At 45.2% G+C, this 25264-nt stretch overlaps 2 protein-coding genes across 2 annotated transcripts in view; both read left to right on the top strand.

Moving 5' to 3' along the window:
- Positions 1–7589, top strand: part of GRPEL2 (GrpE-like 2, mitochondrial (E. coli)) — a 43191-nt gene extending 35602 nt beyond the window's left edge. The window contains exon 4 of the mRNA XM_015412645.1: positions 6123–7589. Coding sequence (XP_015268131.1) covers positions 6123–6475 — 353 coding nt within the window. The 3' untranslated portion in view covers positions 6476–7589. The remainder of the gene's footprint in view (positions 1–6122) is intronic.
- A 6155-nt stretch (positions 7590–13744) lies between these two features.
- On the top strand, positions 13745–20991 carry PCYOX1L (prenylcysteine oxidase 1 like). The gene is made up of 6 exons (XM_015412644.1): positions 13745–14020; positions 15856–16062; positions 17165–17339; positions 17521–17732; positions 17901–18041; positions 19319–20991. Exons 1-6 carry the CDS (start codon positions 13900–13902, stop codon positions 19975–19977), a joined length of 1515 nt encoding a protein of 504 aa, XP_015268130.1. The 5' UTR covers positions 13745–13899; the 3' UTR covers positions 19978–20991.
- Positions 20992–25264: the final 4273 nt, after the last annotated feature.

The following is a 25264-nucleotide window of genomic DNA, read 5'->3' as shown; positions in this document are numbered from 1 at the left end:
CCTCCTCCTCCATGTGGAGCTCCTGCTGCTTCAGTGGCCAGCCAGCCAGGAACTGTGGGGAATACTCCCCCCCCCACGAGTATTGTGGGTCCCATTTCTTGCCTCTTTCTGTTTCTCTAGGGGGAAAGAAACAATCTCAATCCTTGCTAGTCTGTCTTCTCTCTCTCTTAGAGGGTTGCCTTCTAACCACCTCCCTTGAAGGTGGAGGTCTATTGGAAGTTGTCCATGGCACATAGGGAAGACAGTGATGGCTTCCTCTCCACTGTGGTGATAGACGCAGCCAGGCATTCCAAGACCAAAAAAGACCGTGCAGCACGGAAGAGAGCTGCAGTCAGCTTGCAGGCAGCAGAGGGCGGCAGAGCTGTAAAGCACGCCGAAAGCTCCCAGTCACGTTGTCAGAATTGGGTCTATATCCAGGGGGAGGAATGCAAGCACTCAGCATGCAACTCAAGGCACAAAAAGGAGACATTTAATAAAAGACTTTAAAAACAACATCAGGTTTCATAGAATGTTTGCAAAGCAGAAACCATTCTGAAACACAAAACAATAACAAAATTTTTAAAAAGGAAGCCAGTGACAAGTAGTAATTAAAAGACTGGTTTATGGACATAATAAAAACAGTCGTTTCATGGACTGTGAGCAGCTTATCATTCCAGGCTGAGGAAGAAGGAGTTGCTTCTGCATTGGTAGCACTCGTCCTGTCCCGGCCAAAACTCCGCGTGGCTCCTTGCAAGAAGGGAGTGTCCTGCGCCAGCCTCCTCCAGGCTGTCAGCTGCATGCAGTTAACGATCGGCCAATTCCTCTCGAAACCAGCCAGGTCTCAATCTGTGAGAACTTACAGCTAATAGTTGATGAGGGCTGTAAGATCTATAGATTTATCAGCAGCTAATCCATATACCCGTGCTCATTCGGAGCCCACGCAAATCATGGCTGCCCTTTTGGAAGATGCTTGTTGCGCCAACATGGCAGATGGGACCATCCAGCAGAGCCTAATCCCACACACTGAGAGACCCAAGACCTTTGGTCATAGTGGATGCGGTCATGCAGGGAGCAATCTTGCTGATACTGCACATGGGGAAGAAGAGGACGCCAAGTCATAGACTGGTAACGTTAGCAGCTCTGGGTCTTCTCCATTGTCCTCGAAAGTAATGGCCTTTTTTAGGAGAGCTATGAGACAAGAGAGAACCTGTTTCTGCAGGCCAGGGGGCCGAGGGTCTACCTGGTCTAGATCTTCCTCCTCCTCTCCCCATAGACATAAGAAAAGGAGTACCTGGCCCACTAAGGCTGCGCAAAAAGACTTCCCAATGGAACCATGTCCCTTCGATTTCCAGCAGGGGAAGAGGGACAGTATCTCTCATGCCTCTAGTGATAAGGAGGAAGGGGAATTCTCTTCTCATGAGGAGGAGGAAAAGGAACCTGCTGTTTCAGAACAGTCCTTTCAGTTTTTTAAGAGTGAGGACCTTCACTATTTACTATCTAAGACTCTGTCTGCTCTTAAGATCCAGAGCTCACAGCGTGCTGGGAACAAGTGCCCTGTTGGTCAGGACCAGCAGGATGGATCAGAGATTACTGATAATTTTTTCCCACCAGTTACATTCTCAGAAAGAGCATAAAATCAAGGCAGAGAGGGCTAAACCAACAAGTCAATTCCAGGTCTTGTTAAAAGGTTGTACCCTGTAACATCCTCTGCCTCAGATCTTTAGCAGGTTCCTGTCATGGATGCTCCAGTGACTGCCTTACAATCTTCTGGGCTGCTTTCTGAAGATGGTCACAGCAATTTAAGAAATAATCTTGACAAGAGGACTGAGTTTGCCTTAAGAAAGTCTCATGAGGCCTCCTCCTTGGCGATCAAGGCATCTTCAGCTGCATCCATGGTATCTAGAGCATCCATCCTGTGGATGTGAAAATTGATCCAGATGCTGCCAGGCAATGACTGCAGATGACCAGAAGGTGCCAATAGGATTCTGAAGGCCATCTCTTACACTGCTGATGCTACGTTAGACTCCATGGTTCTCATCTCCAGGGCCATGGCATCAGCCGCTGCCACCCGCCGTATAGTCTGGCTACGATCCTGGCCAGCAGATTACCAGTCTAAAGCCATTGTCTCCGCATACCCATTCCAAGGAGACAAGCTCTTTGGTGAGCCACTGGAGAAAATATTGGTGGAAACCCATGAAAAAAGAAGGTTCTACCCAAATACGTACGTCTTGGAGACAAGAGGGAATCTACTTCCTTTCCTTCCCATTCATACCAGAACATGTCAAGGCCCCGCCAAGATAACAAGAGACCTTCATGGGGCAACAACAGCAAGCAGTCCTTTCATCGTGGAGGCTTCAATAACAGGTTCCCAAGATCCAATGGCAACAGACAAGACAAAGGGGATTGGGACCCCAAAGCCCCCAAGGCATGACTATCTGGTCCCACCAGTGGGGGGATGCCTACTCCAGTCAGACGTGGCTTGACTCCCATCCAGACATATGGACAAGAGACATAGGGAGGATTACAAGATAGAATTTCACTCAATACCGCCTCAGTGCTTCATAGCCTCCCCAATACACAAACACCCAGAAAAAAGGGTCAGAACCAGAGCTGCGATAAATCACCTTTTGGACATTCAGGCCATAGAACCCATGCCCATAAACGAGCAAATGACTGGAGTCTATTCCATCTTCACAGTCCCCAAAAAGAACAGGGATTGGAGGAATAGATTTGAAATACTTAAACAGATATGTAGAGCCAAAACACTTTCGCATGGGGACCCTCCATTCCATCGCGGAATCCTTACAATCTGAGGAGTTTCTCTCTTCCATATATCTGACGGAGGCATATCTACATGTCCCAATGTTTCCTCACCACCAAAGATTTCTACGCTTCTACATGGTTGAGGATAATTTCCAGTTCAGAGCCTTTCCTTTCAGCCTGTCATCAGCACCAAGGGTGCTCACCAAAGTCCTTGTTCATCTAATCGTTTATCTTCGGGAGCAAGGCATACATTTTCATCCATACATTCTAGTCCGTTCTCCCTCGTGAATACGTTCTCAAGAAGACACTGCCAAGAGGATCCAATGCCTGCAAGATTTCGGATTCTTGGTGAACATGTAGAAGAGCTCCATAACTCCTTCACAGCGACTGGACCACCTGGGTGTGGTGATGGACAATCGTCACAAAACTCTTCCTTCCTGTCAAGAAGGCAAGGACGATAAAAGACATTGCCAAGCAAATTATTCAGGCGAAGACTTCGTCTCTGTCCTCCCTGACCAAGATGTGATGGGCCTTTGACACCCTGCAGTGGGGCAGCTTTTATTCCAGACAACTGTAAATGTTCATGTGTCCATTTCATAATTCCATTGCTCTCAGAATGGATTTCTCTCTAAAGGTACTCCTCCAAGTGAAATCAAGCTTACGCTGGTGGACTATGATGAGCAACCTGTCCCAAGGCAAGACATTCTGGATCCAGGATCGGACCCAGATTTTTATAGACGCCAGCCTCTCGGGATAGGGAACCACACTTTCTCACCGACCACTGCAGGGAAAGTGGTCCAAGGTGGAACAGAAACTGCCCATCAACCTTTTGGAGCTTCGAGCCATCAAATTAGCGCTTCAACATTTCACCCCCCAGGTCAGGGGACACCACATCCTCATTCAAACTGACAATATATCAGCGAAGGCTTACCTAAAGAAGCAGGGGGGTTCCAGATCCTTGACTCTTCACAGAGTAGTGACTCAGCTTATGAATTGGGCATAAGACAACCTGGCATCGATCAGGGCAAAGCATGTCAAAGGGATAGTCAATATTCAAGCGGACTGGCTGAGCCGCCAGATGAACCAGGAAGGAGAATGGTCATTGCACAAGAGGCTCTTTCACTTGATAGTGTCTAAGCTAGGAACCCCACAGGTGGACCTGTTCACCTCTCCAGACAACAGTCAGTTGGAACGGTTCTATACCAGATATTACCATCCCCAGGCGGAAGCCACAGATGCTCATCTATCTCCTTGGCCCAAGGGGCTACTCTATGTGTTTCCGCCCATTCCAATTGTACCCAAACTTCTTCGAACAATACGATTCTTAAGAGTGGAAGTCATAGTGGTAGCACCATACTGGCCTCGATGCCCATGGTTCACTTTCCTACGGGAAATGACGGTGGCTCCTCCCCTCACTCTGCCAGTCTCGGAGGACATGCTAGTCCAAGGCCCAATATGGCACCCCAGACCAGGCTGGTTTCGCTTGACCGCATGGAGGTTGAAAGGAACCGTTTTTCAAAACTAGGCTATAAGGACTTGGTCATCGACATGATCCTGGTGTCTAGGAAGCCGTCCACCTCGAGGATTTACAACACTACCTGGAAGGCATTCGTTCGATGGGCTCACCGGAAAAAGGTGGATCCATTATGTCCGGGACTCATATCTTTACTTGAGTTCCTACAGGATAAATGCGCAAGTGGCCTTAAGGTACCAACTCTCGAGACAAGTGGCAGCTCTGGCTTTGGTCCTGTCTGAGTTTCAGGGTCTTCCTGTTTCTCAGCATCCATATATCTGCCGTTTCCTCCAAGGAACTTCACTCAAGAATCCACCACAGACCCACAGGTTTCTGACTTAATACCATCCTCACGGCACTCACCAAACATCCATTTGAGCCGCTAAAGGGCATTCAGCTTAAGTTCCTGAGAATGAAAACCTTATTCCTGGTAGCCATTACCTCAGCCAGGAGAATCTCGGAGTTGGGCGCTCTTTCTATTTAGGCAGACCTCTGTACCTTCCACAAAGATAAGGTAGTGTTGCAAACAGACCTGACCTTCTGTCTAAAGGTTAGTTCCAAGTTCCACCGATCACAAGAGATTTGTCTACCATCCTTTTCTCCAAACCCTACTCACCCCAAGGAGAAAATTTGGCATACCCTGGGCGTAAGAAGGGCACTCAAATGTTCCCATTCAGAAGCATGGAAGCTATGTTCACTAACATTTCTCCTCCTCACATGGGGAGGAAGATGTCTAATTCGGACATAAGCAACACTATTAGATCCTGCATTGACGAAGCCTAAATTGGAACCTATCTGCAATTAATGTTGTGTAACATGTGGGTAATTTTGTTTTAGTTAAGTTGTTTAAAAACCAATAAAGATAATGTTAAAAAAAAACTTCACACAGCATTATGAACCCCCCCCCAAAAAAGATCCTGCATTGCCGAAGCCTATAAGAGTTCTAACCAGCGAGTCCCAGAGGGAATCACTGCCCATTCCTTGTGCAGCACTACAACAAATGCGGCCTTTCATAATAGGGCTTCAGTAGAAGAAGTTTGCAGGGCTGCCACGTGGTCTTCCTTGTCCACATTGATCAGACACTACAAGATCAATGTGTATGACTCCGCAGATGCAGCATTTGGGAGAAGGGTGCTGCAATCTGTCCTATATTTAGGTGACGACCTCCCCCCCACATTTAGGGACACTGCTCTGGGAGGTCCCACAAGATGGCGTCCACCTCAGAGGGAGAACAACCATTGGGTACTCACCATGAAGTGTCTTTCTTCTCTGAGGCTTGGAGGACATCTCAGCCCTCCCAGGTCATCACCTTCCTGCCTTCTTCTTCTTTCTATCCCCTAACAAGTAAGAGAAAAACGCACTACTAGTTCAGTAGTATTAGAGAGGACTTCTTCCATTCGTTTGCTGTTCCAGTTGTCATATTTTCTTGTGTTATTTATACTATGTTGTTCAGGTTTCTTTCTTAGTGAAGTTTAGCTAGTTTATTGCTTTTGGAGCACCAGAACTGAGCCTTGGGTGACTCCCACCACAGGAAACAGTTGGTCCTGCCTCCCTGGATGATGGATGGGAATTACCCACAAGATGTCCTCCAAGCCTCAGAGGAGAAAGACCATTCATGGTGAGTATCCAATGGTCATTCTGGTGCTGACATCTGTACACGATGAAGAACAAATCTTGTGGAAATTAGAGAAGCTGAAAATGGCTCGTCTCTTCCTTAGTGAAAACTAACACATTCATTTCTGTTCCTAATATCCAGTGGTAGGATTTCCTGGATCCTAGTGTAGTGTCATATAAAATAGACTAAAGAGTACTCCTCTTCTTCTTTAGCTGTCCTTGTCCTAACCTTTGCTTCTTTGTGTATCTGCAGGGATCCAGAGTTTTTGTAAAGATCTTGTAGAGGTAGCAGATATCCTGGAGAAAACCACTGAGAGCACCATAGAAGGAGAATACAATGACCCAGATTCAGCGCTGAAGAAGATTTGTGAAGGCCTTCGTCTTGTAGAGTCCAGGCTACAAAGCATATTCACTAAACATGGCCTGCAAAAAATGAACCCCATTGGTGGCAAATATGACCCGTATGATCATGAAATAGTTTGTCATGTGCCAGCAGAGGGAAGGAAACCGGGCACTGTGGCATTAGTGACTCTGAATGGCTATAAACTCCATGGTCGCACTGTCAGACATGCACAAGTTGGTGTGGCAGTAGAATCGCAAGAATGAAGTCAGCATGCCCATTAGAATGCAAGACTGTAATGAACTGAATTCTCTGTCCATATGACTATTGCTGCTATGGTATCTCTTTATTATTTATTAAGCCACATTTGTGTTACATGTGGGCTTCTCAGGATGTGTGCAGTTGTTGGACCTTGACTACCAAGATGTACAGTTATTTAATGGTATTTTTTCCCCTGTATCATAAATACCTTCCAGTTGTTTCTCAGAGGTAAGTTGTTTGGTGAGCTTTACTGTTTTATTTATTTGGAACATTTCTAGGCTGGTTTTCCTTTCATAGAACGCCCAGGGCAGCTTACAAGTAAATATATAAAATACAGTCGCCTATTAAAAATCCACCTTCCACCGTCAGGTCTTCGTTATATTCTGCATTGGGTTGGAAGGGAAGACAGATGTCTAGAATTCCAATAGCTGATATTTAAGCTTAGAATTGTTATGTTTAAACGATTTCTACTTTTTCTGAAGCTGCTTTAACCTCTGCTTTCCTGCATGTAAACTGGGAATAGGATATCCACCTACCTCACAGAAATGCTATGACTTAACAGTTGCAAAGGGTTCTGAGGAATCAAATCTGAGTGCTTTGATGGGATTTATGGTATCCTGCAGAAGACTTCCTCTGCATTTCAAAAACTGTTTGAGTGACTGGAGGCCTTTCTCACTTGACCTGGTTGTTCCAACCTATGAAATTTTGAAGTGTGGATAAGTTCATTGCCTGCATAATTAAAAGTTGAAGGACCAGATTTTGGGGGTGCTGAGGGGAGGGGTTCAACATTTAGTAGATTGTATGTTTTAGAGTAGACTTCCCTAGGCGCAATCCCTGGCAACCTTCAGAAAAAGGATTTTGGGTTATTGTGCTGATATGTTAGCCATTACCTGTCCAAACAAACTGTGCTGAGCTGGTTGGACTGATGGTTTTACTCTGTATACAGAAGATTCCTTGGGGTCATTTAAAGGTCCAAGACCCAAAGTCTTCCTCAGTAAATAGTTTACTACAGTTTTCAAGCACAATTTGATTTGGCAGTGCTGGAAGAAGAAACCTTGAACTGCAAATAGGAAGTGTTTTGTTTTATTTTATCCCAAAATGCAAATACTATTATGAAAATCTCCCAGTCTTTATTGAGACTACTTGATTTAGGTAGAAAGTCTACTTTATATTATATTTTTCAATGAAAAATAGTATCTGAATAGATATCTGAAGTGTTCTTGAGTTGATTTCAGTAAAGTGGCAGGAAAATATTACTTGCGGATCTGAGAGTCAACAGAGAATGGGAGCTGATTTCATGTAACTACCAAACTGAGGTCAGACTTAGTCAGTTTGACCATAAGGTGATGGCTGATAGTTTGGTCAGTTTGTATGTAACAGGTAAACAAAATGTGTGATCATCTTATTTCAACCTGATACATTCAATAGACGCTTAAGTACCCTGTAGTGTAGCTCTAAAAGAAATCCTAACTGTGTTTGAAAGATGATGGAAGAGACCCATCCCATGCTTTCCTGAATCCTATGTAAAATTGCAACTAAGTGACTATTAGTCTTTCAAATGAATGTCCATCATTATGATTTGGATTTGTCTCAACCTGATGGAGATTGCAGTCCCTTTGCTGGACATCTCTGTAGATATCTGAAACTACAGAAGTGAAAGATCCAGCCTCACTGGTATTTCTTTTCAATCATTATACCCTATTGTAGACATGGTGGTATTTAATACAGAGGTTATGGGGAAGCAGTGGAGCATTATATTAGTGTTATTATTTGGTTCTCGGGCATGTGAATTTGAACTGGATTCATACCTGTGGAATGTCTACAGCACTAAAATGGAAATAATGCTTTGGTTCTGATGGCTTGGATCCCACAGAGAATTTCCACAGATGGAAGGGATTTTCCTCTGCAGTGTGTGACTTGCTTGCTTCCCATTGTAGCCCAAAATGTCCCCTAAAATGCTGGTCCTAAGTGAAAGCATGAAGGGGGAGTCAGAGATCTGTAGTGAGAGCAGGGAACTGATGAAAATAAAATTGCCTTTATTTCCATCTGTGGAAATCCACCACTGGATCTAACCCTATGTGAATTATCTTCATAGCAGTAAAAGTGATTATGTCAGAACACTTCTGGATTTTAATTAGAAATATATTTGATTTGAAATGTTTCATGATTTCTTGTTTATTGAGCGCAAGATGTTTTGATGTCTTTTTTGCCAAGGCACATGAATAATTAGTCTTCCAGAGTTCCTTCATTTAAGAAGGTGGTTAGCCACTTGTGTATATGGAACCTGTTTGTATTCTTTGTAAGTGCTGTTATTTGTAACTCAGAAGTTCTGATTGGGTAGGGGATTGACATGGTACCCATGTGGTTTAGAGCATAGCTGAGTCTGAAAAACACCATGTTCTTGCAAATAAAACATATCTTTACATGACTTCTGTCTGCTGAAATACGGTGCTTGCTTTGAGAGCCTTTTGAATAAGTTGGAAGTTCTTTGTCTTACTCCTTTGAATTTGGGAGAGAATTTGGGAGTAAGGGGGTTGAATAAACTTTTGTCCTGATCTTGTCAATATATTCTTTTGTACCTTCCTAAGTATTTATGGTGTTTCAATGACAATAACTACTCTTTAACACTGAATTTCTTCAGGACTAAATAATAAGATATGGAGACCCAAGTCCACTCGTTGCAATGTATTTACTGAGCTTAGCAGTGACATTGGCCTAGTGAATGTTATCAGGCTTCAGATCTCGTGGAAGTCAAGAGTTTGAATTAAACTAGGTTATGAGAAGGTAACTGTTGAGGCAATGATAATAAAGGGAGACACTAAGGGGGGGAAACTGCCAAGAATGTAATGCATTTCTGTGTTGCTTTTTTGTCAAGATACCTGAAGCAGATAAACAGCAGAAATTGGTTTGGACTATTGGTTGATGGTATGGACCTCCTATCCTGGTAGAAAGAGAGGAACTGGTGTAACATAGTTGCTAGCAGCATGATGGGAATGATAATGAGCTGTGATATATTAAAATCTCACCTGGACCACACAAGCTGGCTGGGGAGCCTTATGCATGCCCCTGTTTTTTCCAGCATATGTGGCTCTGCAATGGTAGTGGGAATTGTAGTGGCCTTCCCTGTATAGCTAGTGGGAGGACTGTGATAATATGTGATGTGAAGCCTATGCCAAGCATCATTATGGTACATCAGTCAAAGGCACAGCTGGCAAGCTGATGCAGACACACCAGGGGTATGGAGCAGCCCCATACATGTCTAGTGATGGTGATGACAACTGCTGTCAAGTCTCAGCCAGTTTATGACAACCTCATAGGATTTCCAAGGCAAGAGCTATTCAGAAGTGGTTTGCCATTGCCTGCATCTGCATAGCAGCCCTCAGCTTGCCCATCCAAGTACTAACCAGGGCAGACCCTGCTTAGCTTCTGAGATATGATGAGATCAGGCCAGGACTGTAGTGATAGCTGATCCTAAAGTGATAAACACTGTGTAAAACTTTTTCCCCAACAGGTGCCATGTAGTTCATGTATTTCCTGCAGCTCATGGATCATTTGCTCTGTTGATTTAGCTACACATATGCTTAAGTCAGGGTGTTTACATACAGAGTCACACTCACAGCTTACATTCATACTAGTTTCTGTCCCCAGATGGCTGCTTGTTGAATACCAGGTAATGAATTTGAAACAAAAATAGTGAATAAACAGACACAATCCCTGCTGCTTGGCAGTTTTGATTGCTGGGAGCAGCTTGCAATTAAGCCCGTTCACTGAAGCGGGCTGCTTGTCTTGTATTCTTTAGGCAGTGGGTTTATTCAGCTGACCCTGTGAGCCTGTCAGCTGCAGTTTTTCATCAGTATAAGCAGACTTCCAGAAGTCCTGGTATTAAGCTGAGAGGGTGAGTGCTAAGTGAACTCAGATATGCTTTTCACACCTGCAAGCCAGTGCCAAAAGCCCATGAGGGCTGTGTGAAAGGCTAGTGCTCCATTAGACATTTTGACAGCAGCAGGGAAAAATGAAAATGTGTATATATGACTCAAAGCCGGAGGTAGCAAAATGGTGTTCTCCACTTGGCCCTTCTGCTGGAATCAGTCACTTGACACTGTATCCTGGAAAGGGCACTTATGTAATGAAATACAGAACAGCAGCAGCAGTGCATGGTTTTTAACATTTCTACAGTGCTTAGTTTTAAGGCAAAAACAAACAGCCTTGTAGCACTGTAAGCACTTAACACATTTGTATTGTAGCATGAACTTATGTGGCCTAGAAGCCACTTGTTTAGATGTATATTGTAGGTCAGTAAGCAGACATTAATATGAGGGGGAAATCGTAAAAGTCAAAGGGCGATGAATTGCAGAAAATACACAGTGAAATGTATTTTTTGTTACATTTGAATTTTACATAGCTACAAATCTGTTAGTGACATGATGGTAAGGGGGGGAAGTTGCATGTTTAACTCAGGCTGTCCCCAGGTTTTTCTTCCTCCTTCATCACATGGCAGGCAAAGGAGCCCCCAATCTCTGAGAATCTCAAGGACATTCCTACTTTTGCAAAGTACATGGCAGGGTTATCTGATTCTGAAGAAGTGAGCAGTGACTCACGAAAGCTCATACCCTGCCACATATTTTGTTAGTCTTGAAGATGCTACTGGTTTCTTGTTCTTTTCTACTGCTATAGACAGACTAACATGGCTACCCATCTTAATCCACTTTTGCAAAGACAGCTAACAAGACATTGGTAACAAGGAGCATCTATCTCCAACAGTGATACAACCTCTGGATAGTAAGTAGTAAAATCCATTATATACTTCTCCCTCCTTCTGACTCTAGGGAAAGATGGGTATTTCACTGATTGGGGCAGGAGACCTGGTCTACCCTTTGTGCCACTGAAGACTTATGAGACTATTCCTATGAGGATTTCCATGCTGCCTGGAATTCATTTGGGAGGGATTCCCATACACTCTTGGTCGCTCTGAAACTTGGCAGAGGCTTGGAGGAAGATTTCTGGCTCTTTAACTGGCTGCTCATCCTCCCAGATGAATGGTGCTTACCTTTCTTTGACTCCCTAACATGTTTGCTGTGTAGAGAGCAGAAGACATGAACTGCAGTGGTAGCTTGACTTCTGGGGATAGCTCCCTATGTGAAGTATGCATTCCTCCAGCTCATGCTGTCCCTGTGGGCATGGCCTCTCTCTTAAAGGTAAGGGAAGCCTTCAAAAAAGTTTATGGTTATAAATACCTTCACCCATTGACCTCACCACAGGCTAATGTTGTCCCTTCCTCTCAGTTGTCAGACAAGAACAAAGCCAACTCCACTTCACCCAAACACTTTTATCTTCTGCACCATCAACTCATCAGGAAAGGCGCCAAGGAGATATTTCCCTGTCAAAAAACTAGATACTAGGAAAAGGTAGCTTTCCAACCAAGGATATCAAACCACTTAGAGATGTGTTGTTGAGTCACACAGTCGAGTCCAACTCTTCACGACCCCATGGACCACATCATGCCAGGTCCTCCTGTGTTCTGCTGTCTTCTGGAGTTTGCTCAATTTCATGTTTGTTTTATTGATAACACTGTCCAACCATTTCATCCTTTGCTGTCCCCTTCTTTTACCTTCAATCACTCCCAGCATCAGGGTGGCCTTCAGTGAGTGTTCCCTTCTCATTTGGGGGCCAAAGTATTTCATCTTCAGTATCTGGCCTTTCAGGGAACAGTTTGGGTTGATTTCTTTTAGGATCGACTGATTTGATCTCCTTGCAGGGACACTCAAGAGTCTTCTCCAACAGCATAATTTGAAAGCATCTATTCTTCGGCGCTCAGCCTTCCTTATGGTCCAACTCTCACAGCCATACATTACTACTGGGAATACCATTGCTTTGACCATACGGATTTTTGTTGGCAGGGTGATGTCTCTACTTTTTATTATGCTGTCTAGGTTTGCCACAGCTTTCCTCCCAAGGAGCAGGTGTCTTTTAATTTCATGGCTGCAGTCACTGCAGTGATCTTGGATCCCAGGAACATGAATTCTTTCACTGCTTCCATGACTTCCCTTTCTATTTGCCAGGGAGTGATGGGGCCAGATGCCATGATAGTTTTGTTGTGGTTTTTTTTGATGTTGAATTTCAAGCCAACTTTTGTGCTTTCCTCTTTCACCCTCAGCAAGAGATGTACTAAAACTAATTTCATGAATGCTTATTGAGAATATGGGAGATGCCTGAAGGTCTATTGCATATAATGGGATCTAGGAATGTCATTTGACTTCCATTGGCTCCCCTGAAATGCATTACAGTACACAAAAGTTGCAAGGAAACTATGGAATGGATTTTAAGAATCCTGCTCTGGGGAGAGGAACCACAACCTCCAGGGTAGAATGGTGTTCCCTGTGATTGGAATCCTGAGCACTGATTTCAGGGACCATCATTCCACTCTGGCAGCTGTTATTCTAGGCGCCTCAGTACACTTATGCTACCCTCAGGGACTGTCATTCTGCTGTGGGGACCATCATTCTAGATCCAGAACACTGATTCCAAGCCCAGGGGCCATCATTCCACTTTGGGGACTGTTATTCCAGCCCCAGAGCAGTTTCTCTAGACACAAGGACCATCATTCCACTGTGGGGACTGTAATTCCACACCCAGGGCAGCTTTCTCAAAACCCGTTCCACATTTTCATTGCAGCTTTTCTGTCCTGTAATGTTTTTCAATTGAGCTCATGAAATGCAATTGGCATTGGTGACTCCCATTATATCCAATGGGCCTTCGGGCATAACCCATCTTTTTCCTTACTGGCATTCTTGTCATTCCTTTTAGTACATCCCCACTTAGAGTGCAAAGCCTCAGATGTGCAAGCTCAGCAACCCCCCACCGGTTCTTCCCAGCCCGAGTGTTACACCCCCACAACAGGAAGCCAATCCTGGTGAATCAGTTGCCAGTTTGCAGGTAAGGGACTCAACGAAACACTGTTCCTAAGTGGATCAGCGGGGGAGTCTGTAGCTATGCAACCGCTGTTAAGGGAAATAAGATGAACGAGGCTTCGCAGGGCTACTGGGGAATAGGGAGTAAAATTTTAAAGCCAGGTGTAGTCAATCAAGCGTTGTATCATCCTATAGCAATGCAGCCTGTGCTCTAATTGGGCCGTGTCTCTTTAAGGAGGTAGTCCCTCGCCGCACGGAAAAGGAGCTGCCGCAAGAGGCGCAGCCAATGAGCAGTTCCCTCCGGCTCCCTCCCTGGTACCTCGTGAGTTGCAGCGCCTCGAGGAGTCGTGGACAGATACAAAGAGTTTCCCGGTCACGCAGCCGGAGTGGGCGGGAGAGCGATCCAGTTTTGCAGCTTGGGCTGCATCGCTGGAATTGCTCACCCTGCATTGTGCATTCTCGCTTTTGCGAGGCACAGCCTCTTCCTCCCTCCAACTCCTCCTCCCCCGCTGCCTGCCACCATGATGGCAGACTCGCATCGGCTGCCTTGTACCTCCCGACTCCTTCTATCTCTAGCTGTAGGGGTGATGCGGACGGCGTCCTCTGTGGCAGCCTCAGGGGATGCTCCGCCTGGCAAAATAGGTAGGCGGTCTTTTTTGCTCCCCGCGGGCTAGATCGTGGTCTGCGGATTTTGCCGCTCAGATCGAGGCCTCCTGAAGGGACGGGAAGGGCGTGAAGGCGACAGCATGAGATAACCGCGTTATCTGAAAAGAACGCGGGTAATGAAAAACTAGTAGCGGCGCTGAAGATGAGGCTGGTTTGGCCTGCCGTGAGATGCTGCTGCAAACTAGGGCTGGAACAGCGATGGATGACGGCCATCAGTTCTTTGTGTTGCACAGACTCCAATATGTTCTTTGCAATTCTTCTGTGGATTTCATAATGCACACAAACCCCACTGATCTCGAGAATGATGAGTCTGGATGTAAAATGTCTCACAAATGCTGCCGGCCATTCCCCTGTACTCATAGAAGACACCTGGTGACAGCCGCCTTCTTTCCGCTCCAGCCTATTGGCTACTGGTGATGAATGGTGTATTCAACAGTGTAAATAAACTCCTAAAGAAGAGGGACAATGACTTTCTGTGCTGAGCTCGATGTTCCCAGGATTTGTTGAGACCAAATTCGACACTGTTATTTGTGTTAATGAGATCCCAATTTGGTGGCCTTGCTCTGGAATCTTCCAGAGGAAGAATTTCCAGGTAGCTGTGTGGTCCACAGAAAAATCCAAAAATGAAAAATAATATTACTAAGAAGCTAAATGACATAAGTGTGCAAGCTTTCAAATTCTCCAGGACGAAATAATTGGGAGAGTGACACCATGCAACCCGGTTTCAGGAAATCCTTGTTCACCAAAGCAATGAATTGTTCATCTTTATAGCGTTGATCTTTCTATGATTGTGCACCACTGTAGGCTACTAAGCCTAGATAGGGTCACATCAACACCAACTGGATTTGTTTGTGCCTTGCGTGATACTGTCTTAATGCTGTCCCTTGTGTTGCTTCACCTCCCTTTGTTGTCTTGTAGATACAGTCCTTTAAAATAAATAAAATGTTTCCTTTTTCCTGTAATCTGGGAATACATACCTACTTGCATAGATGACTATTTCACGTATTGGACAAAGCAGCTCAGGCCCATGAAAGATTATACCTCAGTAATTATTTTCTTTGAGGTGCCACAGGACTCTTTGTTGACTTTGCTGTAAGAGACTGCCATGACTACTGTTTTGGAATCAATCAAATCTTGAAATCATTCATGACAGACATTTGGTGTTCCATAAAAATAAACAAGAGTCTTGTGGCATTTTAAGGACTGTCACCACACAGCAGACCACAAAGGTTTATAGAATAAAAACATTTCCTCCCACAGAATAACATGATTACATGCCATGCCTCATTTTGGTCATTCTAATGTATTGGAGAGATTATGAAAATTTAAGATTTAGGATTTGCCCACAATGGCAGCCAATATTTAATACCAAATTTGGCGCAGAGTTGAAGCTTCAGAGAATAGTAAGATCTAACATGTATATGTGTAAGAGCAACTCAACTGTGGTGAGATATTCAGGTGCTCAGATTATCCCGTGGCCTCCAGTAGAAATTTCCTGGCTGCTTTGTATTGTAGAAATATTTTTACAAAGGAAATCTGGAAAGCACCATGCTAAATGACTGCGCTGGTAAAGCTTTTGTTAATTTTATGGCACCCTTTCTGCTTGACAAGAACTGCTTTGGTTTTGGGTTTTTGTTTTAAATTTTATTACAAAAAATATAAAACTACTCACTTTGTAACACTGCAAAAATGTATCTGTTTTTATCTGTTTTGTTAACCAGCCTCCTTGTCCTCGAAGGAGGTAGGGAAGGTAGTCCAAGGTGAGTCTACCTGTGTGATGTCTGATATTTGCTTCTCTTTCACCCTGGCAGCTGTGATCGGAGCTGGGATTGGTGGCTCGTCAGTGGCCCACTTTCTGCAACAGCATTTTGGGCCACACGTGCAGCTGGATGTGTATGAAAAGGACACAGTGGGTGGTCGCCTGGCCACAGTTACGGTTAACAAACAGCAGTATGAAAGCGGTGGAGCCTCCATTCATTCCCTCAATTTGCACATGCAAGACTTTGTTAAACTGCTGGGTGAGTATGGGCACAGCCCATGAACTAGAATTTAAGGTTTCGTATACTCTTGTATACCCTGAAAGTGTGTCTGGTGTGATGGATCTTGGTTCTCTTTGCTCTGGCCTTCAGATCCACAACTATGTACACAACAAGGGATTTTAATGGTTGTCTTGTCTACTTAAGGGGACTTCGATATGAAAAATTATATCTTGAAGGTTGAATTTCATTACCTTTAAATTGTCCTTTAGCTTGTTAATGGTAGGCAAAATCTCTAAAGCACACCAGAAGCCATGTTCCTGAGAGCCAGTTTGGTGTAGTAGTTAAGTGTGTTGACTCTAATCTGGGAGAACTGGATTTGATTCCCCACTCCTCCACTTGCAGCTGCTGGATGACCTCAGGCAAGCCATAGTTCTGTCTGAGCTGTTCTTGAAAGAACAGTTTTCAAAAGAGCTCTCAGCCCCACCTACCTGTTGTGGGGAGGGGAAGGGAAAGGAGTTTGTAAACCGCTCTGGGACTCGGAGTGAAGGGTGGGGTATAAATCCAATCTCTTCTTCTGTTCTTTTAAAAGACATCTTGGGCACTATGGGAACTTCCTGCATCAAACCTTGACAATCCTCTACTGCAAAGATCAGGAGGGGACAGGGATGGAGGGGGTATATCTGCCGGTTGATACTTGTGAAAAGGAGGGAGGGAGACAAAACTGCAAGGAATCTATGCTGGTGTAGCAAAGTTGCATAGAGTCAGAACAGCAGAAGTAGATATACATGTAGTACCAAGGTGGGGCATTAATATGAGCATCTAATTTAAAGGTCTGCAAGTCTCTCCACTGATTGTGTATCAAATTTAATCACTTGGGTAGGAGCAACTGGACCCAAGGTGGTAAAATGTGGACTGTGGAATTTCCTCCCTGCTCTGAATGTAAATTGGTGTTACTTGGATGTTTCAAGAAAACCCCAAATATTCAGCTGTCCTACCCTAAAGCACCAGAGATTGTCTGAGCAGGATTTTGATTGCTTTCATTATAGCTTGAGAAAGACTGTGAAGGTCAGTTACTGAGCACCCCAACTCATGAATGAAAAACAAAGTATCCTTTACTGTATCTCATTGTCCCTGCATACAGGGCTGAAGCACCGTCGAGAAGTGGCAGGGAAAAGTGCAGTCTTCAGTGGGGAGCAATTTGTCCTGGAGGAGACAGACTGGTACCTCTTGAACCTCTTTCGGCTCTGGTGGCACTATGGCATGAGCTTCCTGCGCCTACAGATGTGGGTGGAGGAGGTAATGGAGAAGTTCATGAGGTATGTAACAGGGATGTCATCTTTCCAGAGGAGCTAAAGGAAAACAGGATGAGCTTTCTGCTTGGACCTAAATAATGTCCTACTCAGACTGAAAAAATGTAGAACAATATACTGGAGGTTCTTGAGGCTTCCTGAAAGGAAGCTCCACTGCATCAGATTTTTTTCTTTTTATGTCCAACAGAATCTACAAGTACCAGGCTCATGGCTATTCATTCTCTCGCCTAGAGGAACTCTTACATTCACTGGGTGGTGACGCCTTTGTCAACACGACTCAGCGCTCTGTGGCAGAATCCCTGCTGGAGGTGGGCATCACACAGCACTTCATTGACGACGTTATTGTGGCCATTCTGCGTGCCAGTTACGGCCAATCCGTACTCGTGCCTGCATTTGCCGGTGAGTGCCACCCTTGTTGTTATTCTCCAGATCTACCAAGGAAGGCTTCCCTTCTAGTAGGCTTGAACTTGGGCGAGCCAGGGAACGGTGCAAGAGGGGGGGGGGTGCTGCATGGCTTCCGCGCATTTATTCTCTTGGCATTCACCCATTCTGCATTTGTTCTTTCAGGGGCCATGTCACTAGCAGGGGCACAAGGCAACATGTGGGCTGTGGAAGGTGGTAATAAGCTGGTGTGCTCCGGTTTGCTGAAGCTAAGCAAAGCCAACATAATCCAGGCCACTGTGACAGCCATCTCCCTGCACAATTCAGGTGAGCCACATAAGGTGTCTCTTTTTAGGTCTGGAAGCAGAGCTGCAGGGTGGTATAAGCGAGTTATCTTTGCCTGAGAAGCTGAACAGCCGTGATAGATCAAAGTAAATGATGTTGAGCTAGGTGGCCTCAGTAAAGGGCTTTAATGTTTTCTTAAAGGTAAAACTGGAACTGCTCAGTGATATGTGATTGCAATGCGCATGCATTGTGCGTGCATCATAAGTAAGGTTTTTCCACTTGCCATGCTTAGAAAAGTTTCCCTGACTTTGTATCTTTTGATTAAGGCCCACATGTCACTTGTACATGGTACCTTATTAATTTGGTGTGGCTTGTCGAGCTAACCGAGATGGCTTCTGCATGGGTTATCTGCCTCAAGGTTAATGCTTTTGGGAAGTAGGGTTTTTTTCCTACTTCCCCACAGCATCATGGCGCATTTGTGCACTTTCCGGGGTTTCCCCAGCTTTCGCCATTCTTTCTCATACCTAATTTGCTCCAAGGTTTTGGGAAAGACTGCAGTAAAATCTGGATGGCTGCTGTATGGGTAGGAAAATTCAGATTTTCCTGACAAACATGGCAGCCATTTTCCATGAATCTGTTCTCACAGCAGCCATTTTCCCCCCACCCCACCAGAGGGATTTTTTTAAAAAAATTCAGCACTAAAATATCTTTATATCTATATGCAGGTTCTCTGAATTCTCAGATTTCATTTTTTTAAAAGGAAGTCTCTAGCTTCTTCTCTTGCAGAGATATAAAAATCATTTCTTTGCAACCAAAGGGGCTTAGAGACTTTTATGATGAAAGCTGGGAATCCAGAGAACTTGGTACACCTATAGTTACAATGGCATATCAATGTAATGATATTGTAGTGCCGACTTTTCTTTTAATTGCAAAAGCCCTGGTGGTCTAGTGGAAGAAGGTGGCCACTGTGGTGTATCTTAGGTGGGGAAACTGTGGGGAAACCTGCCATGAGGAACCTGCCACTTTAACTGCAGTTGCACCAGCAATGGAGAAACCTCAAAATCCCACCCTCATGTAGTTTGCATGCACCTGAGCAGGGTCTAGAAGTTAAAACCCACAAATTATGAGAGCTACAGAAGGCAATCTGGTTAAGTAACTGTAGGAGAGCTTTGGATGAGTTGTGACTCAGGGACGTTTACCACCCTATAGGGTCTAGTATTTGTCCATACTGCTCCCCTGAAGCCCTCACCTGGATGCAATGCTTGTTGGCGTTACTGTTTTGCTGTCTCCCTCCCTCCCTCCCTCCCGTCTCTTTCTAGAAGGAAAAAATTTCTACCAAGTGCACTATGAGGATGAGGAAGGCCAGGGTTCTAGCTTCTATGACATCGTGGTCATTGCCACACAACTGCATGATAAGAAGAGCAACATCACTTTTCAGAACTTTGACCCTCCCATTGCTGAGTTTCCAGGAACTTTTCACACCACCATCACCTCTATAGTCCATGGCTATCTCAACTCCTCTTATTTTGGCTTTGGTGATCCAAAGCTCTTCCCTTTCACCAGTGTCCTCACCACAGACTCCCCTGCCCTCTTCTTCAATTCCATGGATAACATTTACCCTGTCAACGTATCCAGTACCTTCAGGCGGAAACAACCCCAAGAGGCTGCTGTGTGGAGAGTCCATTCCCAGCGTCCCTTGGAAAAGCAGGAGCTGAAGATGCTGTTCCGTTCCTACTATTCTGTCCAGGTGACAGAATGGCAGGCATATCCTTCTTATGAATCTTCCAAGACTCTTCCACCCATTGTTCTCCAAGACAATCTCTACTACCTCAACAGCATGGAGTGGGCAGCCAGCTCCATGGAAATGGCTGCTGTGGCAGCCAAAAATGTGGCCCTCTTAGCTTACAACCTTTGGTATCATGACCTGGATAAGATAGACCAGAAGGACCTCATGCACAAAGTGAAGACTGAGCTGTGAATCTAGCAGGCACTGCTGGAGGAGACTTTTGGGATCTTCTCCTTTATTGGATGCATTGTGGATTGAACAGGTACACTGGACTTTTTTAACAGGAAGATGAATGGAGGACTGGATATACATCCCTGTTTATCTGTTTGCAGCAAGTGCATCCCAGTCTCTTTTGCAGTCTGTGAGCTAATGGCAATCCTTTACTGGAAACAACATTTTCTGAGAAAAATCTTGGAAGGCATCCAAGCTGGTTAGTATTGAACTGCATCCAAGCTGATTCCAGGTTCAGAAGTGGGACTAGTTTCTTCTTCAGGCAAACAGTGCTCTGCTACCTGATGAGCCACAGCCGTACATTGCCAACTGTACATCACCTGGCAAGCTATGCCTTTGTAAAGAAGCTACCTGAAGACTGGAGCTCTTGTTTCCTCTGCAACAACTGCAGTCTTCATTCCTGACTGCTTCTTGCTGAACTCCTTCCTTCCTTGTGGCTCGGCTTCTGTGCTAGAGGGAATGGCCATTTCAAGCAGGAGCATATGTCTGATGACAAATCCCTGCAGCTCCCTTACTGTACTGCCATGCCAAGCAGTGTTAGCCTTTACAAACACCCACAAGCTTGCCTTTAATTGTGGTCAACCAGAGCCCTGAGTTAGGTATTGAGGTGCTGGCTAAAGCTCAGGTTTGATGTCCCCTCCCTGTGCAAATGTGAACCTGCCTCCTACTGTCAGTACCTATATCAGACTGCATAAACACTGTCCTGGTAACATCCAATCCCTGCAACTAATGGCTGTTGACAGAGTAAGCATGTTCTGCTTTCTACAGAGGTTTGGATTTTTAAAAAAACGATACAGGCTTTGAGAAAAGGATCAGGTACTTGTAAAATAAGGAGAGGAATCACTTTATTGTCAGACAGCAAGATTGCTTCTTGAGCACAAAGACTGGCCAGTGAATTTATCCTGTGTTCCCTGTAGAGGCAGGGCAGGAAGTACTGGCCATGTGACTCTGAACCTCCTCTAATAAAGTTCCTTAACTGTGTATTGAGTGTTCACTGCTATTCTGGGATGGGCTGAGAAACTGAAGTACACTGGGAACTAAAGCAGTCAGTTTCTCCTCAACAGTCTTGTGGTGTTCTGGCAAAAGGCAATGCCTTGAAAATATATTTGTTTTATTATAATATCATTCTCTCTTTCGTCTCTGGCTTGCTTCCATCAGTATGATACTGACTTCCACAAGCTGGAACAAGTACTTCATTCATCTTAACAAAGCCTTTATTTCCTTGTGAAGCTGCCTTATACTGAGTCAGGCAATTGGTCCATTGCCCGCTTTGATTGCAAGTGGCTCTCCAAGGTCTGGGGGAAAGATCTACTCCAGGCAGGGGTGGCCAAACTGTGGCTCAGGAGCCACATGTGGCTCTTTCACACATATTGTGCGGCTCCCAGCAGGGTGGCTGGGGAAGTGAAGGGGAGGCATGCCTCCCCGATCGGTCTTCCCTTCCCCAGCCAGTATTCCCTTCCCTGGGTAGGCTTGAGATGGGGGGAGCAGAGAAAGAAAGCAACTTTAACTTTAAATGTGTTCTTAAAGACACACCCCGATGGCCAGCTTGGAAAAGACGTTTGTCTCTTTTAAACCCCTTCTCCAAGCCAATCCAGCTGTTGTGGGGGTCTTGGAAGATGCATTTAAAGTTGTGACTATCATGTAAATTAGTTTTTTTAGATTACTTCCATAACCTTGTAAGAATCTTAGAATGAATTATTTTAAATGTAAAAGAAAACCGAATCAAGTCAAATTTCACCCACCCCGTTCCACTATATTGGTAGACCTATCTGGAGAACAGGTCTATCCACCCCGTTTCCACTATACTGGTAGACCTGGCCTCCAGGGAAGAGGTCTACCCACCCTTTTCCACTATTAGACCTGGCCTCCAGAGAACAGATCTACCCAGTCCACTATATTGGTAGACCTGGCCTTGGACTGTCACCTTGTGCTGAGCCTTAGAAAATATACCAGCACTTTGGGGGGGGGGACTGTTGCAGTCTACTTTGGGATTTTTGTGTGTGTGAAATACGACAACCAACATTACAGGTCAACCAACATTACAGAGGAGGAACAATCACTGTCAGAACCCTAACTCACCTAACAAACACGAAGTTGCTTAAATTTTATCAACGTGCCCAAACTACTTATTTATTGAAATATTTATATCCCATATTTATATTTTTATATTTTTCCTGTGACTCAAGGCAGCTTACAAATCATGCTGAAAAGCTTAATAGGGGTGTGCAAAAAAATATTCTGGCTCTATTGTAGCCTATGGGGATCATTATAGTCAATAGGCCCCATAGACTATAATAGAACATCGATCTGGGAGGCTATTTTTAGGTAGAGGCACCAAATTTGCAGTATAGCTGCTGGTGCCTCTCCTCAGACCCCCTCCCCCAGTTTTAAAAAGGTTGGGCCAGGGGGTCGAATTCTATGGGCCCCAGAAGGAGGTGCCCCCATCAGCCATTGTTTCCAATGGCAGGGAAAATGCCTTGTGAGCCAAAGCAGAACCCCCTGCGCTGCCTATTAAAATTTTCTGCACTAGCACCCCCTAGTGCAGCTTGGAGGGAACTATGGTACTGACCTGTGCCCATTTCCCATGGGATGGAGAACTATTGTTTGCCTTGAGGTGAAGGGAGGCTTTCCTATACAAGGCTCCTATGTATGTAGTCATGGTCAGTGGCCTCAGGGTATGATTGGCTTAGTTGAATAGTTTGAGGTTCTCTGACCGCTTCCTGGCTCTACTTTTATTTGGCACAAGCACCACCCTGCTGTTTTCTCATTTGGCCCTTATCCAAGCCTCTCCCTACTTCCCAGATTTTGCTATCAAAGCTGCCAGCACCAGGCTCATAAGCCTGCTTGGGGTTGAGATAAGGAATTCTCTTGATAGGGTTGTGTAGGGTGAACAATAGCCTGCCAAGTATCCTGGCTGTGAAAGCCTGTCCCCTTCCACATCCCACAGGGCAAGCACAGACTCTCCTACTCCCACGGACCTACGATCAAGAATCTGAAGGGCCAGCTCCCAGCTTTTGACCTTCAGCAGTCAATGCAGATAAACAGTGGTTCCTACAGAAGGGTTTTATTTTTCTGTTTCAGTAACATTCTCCAAAAAGATGAATGGCATAAAAGACCATTGGGATCTTGATGCTATTCTGGCCTAAGATTGATCACAATTGACTTAAGGCCTCCATAATCCAATACAAAAGCAACTTGTAAGCAGAGAGTGGTCAGCAGCTGCAATGATGATCTTCAGAAAGGCCAAAACACCAAGACAGTTACACATCTGAGTCCTCTGCACTTATGATGCAGGCCCTTCTTCCTGCCCCTCCAGCAACTGTTCTCTTCATGTGCCAAGACAGTTCTCTGCTAGACACATGAGCATACAGGTATGTCAGTTAGAACAACTGGCAGTGGGAAATAAGTGTGCTTGTGGATTCATACCATAAGCTAGATTCTAGTCCAGTGGCATCTTAAGAGGCCAACAAGATTTCTGGGGTACAACTTTTTGAGAGTCTAAGCTCCCTTTGCCAGCTATAGTCAGAGCTTTTACTCTTGAAAGCTTATACACTCAAGAACCTTGTGGGTCTCTAAAGTGCCACTGAACTTGAATCTGGCTCTTGTACTACAGACCTACATGACTACCCTCTGAAAATATGAGCTGCTGTAGTTTTTAAAAGGCAATTACATAGGTCTGTCTTAACATGGACCCAGACACACTGTGACAGGTAGTGAAGCCCCTTAATAAGCCAAATTCCTAATTGATTGATTGCCGGCTGTACGAGGCAGTTCCAGGCTTAGCAGAAGGTGATGGGAGAGAAGGGTCCTGACCAAAGCAGTTTTGGCTTCTGAAAATGCACATGTGCACACACATCCACCTTGCCTCATTGTGACAGGAAAAGGAGCAAGGACTTAGAGGAAGGGCCCGTAGATCACCTGTTCTAACTGGCAAAAGAAGGAGGCTAGATAGATGGGAGCAGAGGGCCCTGCTGCAAAGATGGAAGAAGACCTGCCCACCATGTGTCCTCAGAAAATGCAAGTACAACCTACAGCAATGGTCTCCATTACCATTTTGTACTCTTTATGGCACTTTTTCTTCTTCCTGTGAGTTTTGCTTGGCTCACACAGCAGGCGACGGACTGGGATTTTGCTGTAGATAGGAATACTGACCAGGGTACGGTCTTCCTGCATGGTGAAAGGATTGATGCATCCTGCACAGAGGCACAGTGCCTCTGGGATGTCAGCTGGGATTCGTGCAGCATCATGGTTCATCCTGAAAGAATATAGAATCATGTTGACATGAGAAAACGCATGTTCAATTTAGATGGCTTGTAAAGACAGGTCATTAAAAAAAATAAACCAGCAGGTTTCTGTAAATCCCAGTTCTCCCCAATATGGACTTGGGTATGCATATGTGCGCTACTGTTCCTACACCAAATCCAGCAGTGAAACAGGAATTAATTGGATTATTTTCAGCACAGGTCTAGGCTATAATAATAATCAACTGACCTAAAATGGAAGATTTATCTCCACTTACCGTGAAGCTTCCTTCTCGGTGATCCAGAGTGGGGCAGTCCTCCAGACTCCTTACTCCTGGGTAACAGCTCCTCGCCTCCAACTGCAGGGCCGGCAGACTCTTTCGTCATGGAGGGGAGGGGCTTGTGCTCCTGCATCCCAGTCGTACTCCAAGCCACCTTTCCCCTGTCTCATAAAAGGAACAAAAACCACAACTCCACAAAAACAAAAAAACCCAACGGGGGGCTTAACCCAAACAAACTGTAACCACCCATCACCACAGTTTCAAACCAAGCAACCCCCGGTGATGGTAAACCTGCTTTCCATCTCCCAGTGGCAACCTCCGGGTGACGACCATTGCCAACACCCCTACAGGTGAAGGAAGCAGTTCCCCCCCCCAAAAAAAACCCCAACCTTGGGTGGGCAGGACTGCCCCGCTCTGGATCCCTGAGAAGGAAGCTTCACGGTAAGTGGAGATAAATCTTCCATTCTCCGGTGATCCAGGAGTGGGGCAGTCCTCCAGACTCCTTACTCCTGGGACGTAGAACAGCTGTAACCCAGGGCAGGACCAACTGCTTCCCCACCTATAAGGCGTGCTGCAAGACTCTGCTGCCAAAGGCTGCTTCAGCCGAGGCCATCTTATCAATCCTGTAATGCCTAGTGAAAGAATGAGTGGATTTCCATGTAGTTGCCCTGCACACTACCTCCAGGGAGGGAAAGGCCCTGTAAGCCGCCGACATAGCCGCCCCCC

Source organism: Gekko japonicus, unplaced genomic scaffold (genome assembly GCF_001447785.1).
Source record: "Gekko japonicus isolate JY-2015 unplaced genomic scaffold, Gekko_japonicus_V1.1 scaffold222, whole genome shotgun sequence".
In the NCBI taxonomy this organism is placed as follows: domain Eukaryota; kingdom Metazoa; phylum Chordata; class Lepidosauria; order Squamata; family Gekkonidae; genus Gekko; species Gekko japonicus.
This window is presented reverse-complemented; position numbering and strand designations above follow the sequence as displayed.

Bases quoted from the DNA above. Each gene is read 5' to 3' on its own strand.
- PCYOX1L (XM_015412644.1), top strand. From the start codon at position 13,900: ATGATGGCAGACTCGCATCGGCTGCCTTGTACCTCCCGACTCCTTCTA. The intron at 14,021-15,855 runs GTAGGCGGTCTT...TCACCCTGGCAG, and splicing joins TGCTCCGCCTGGCAAAATAG to CTGTGATCGGAGCTGGGATT. The intron at 16,063-17,164 runs GTGAGTATGGGC...CCCTGCATACAG, and splicing joins AGACTTTGTTAAACTGCTGG to GGCTGAAGCACCGTCGAGAA.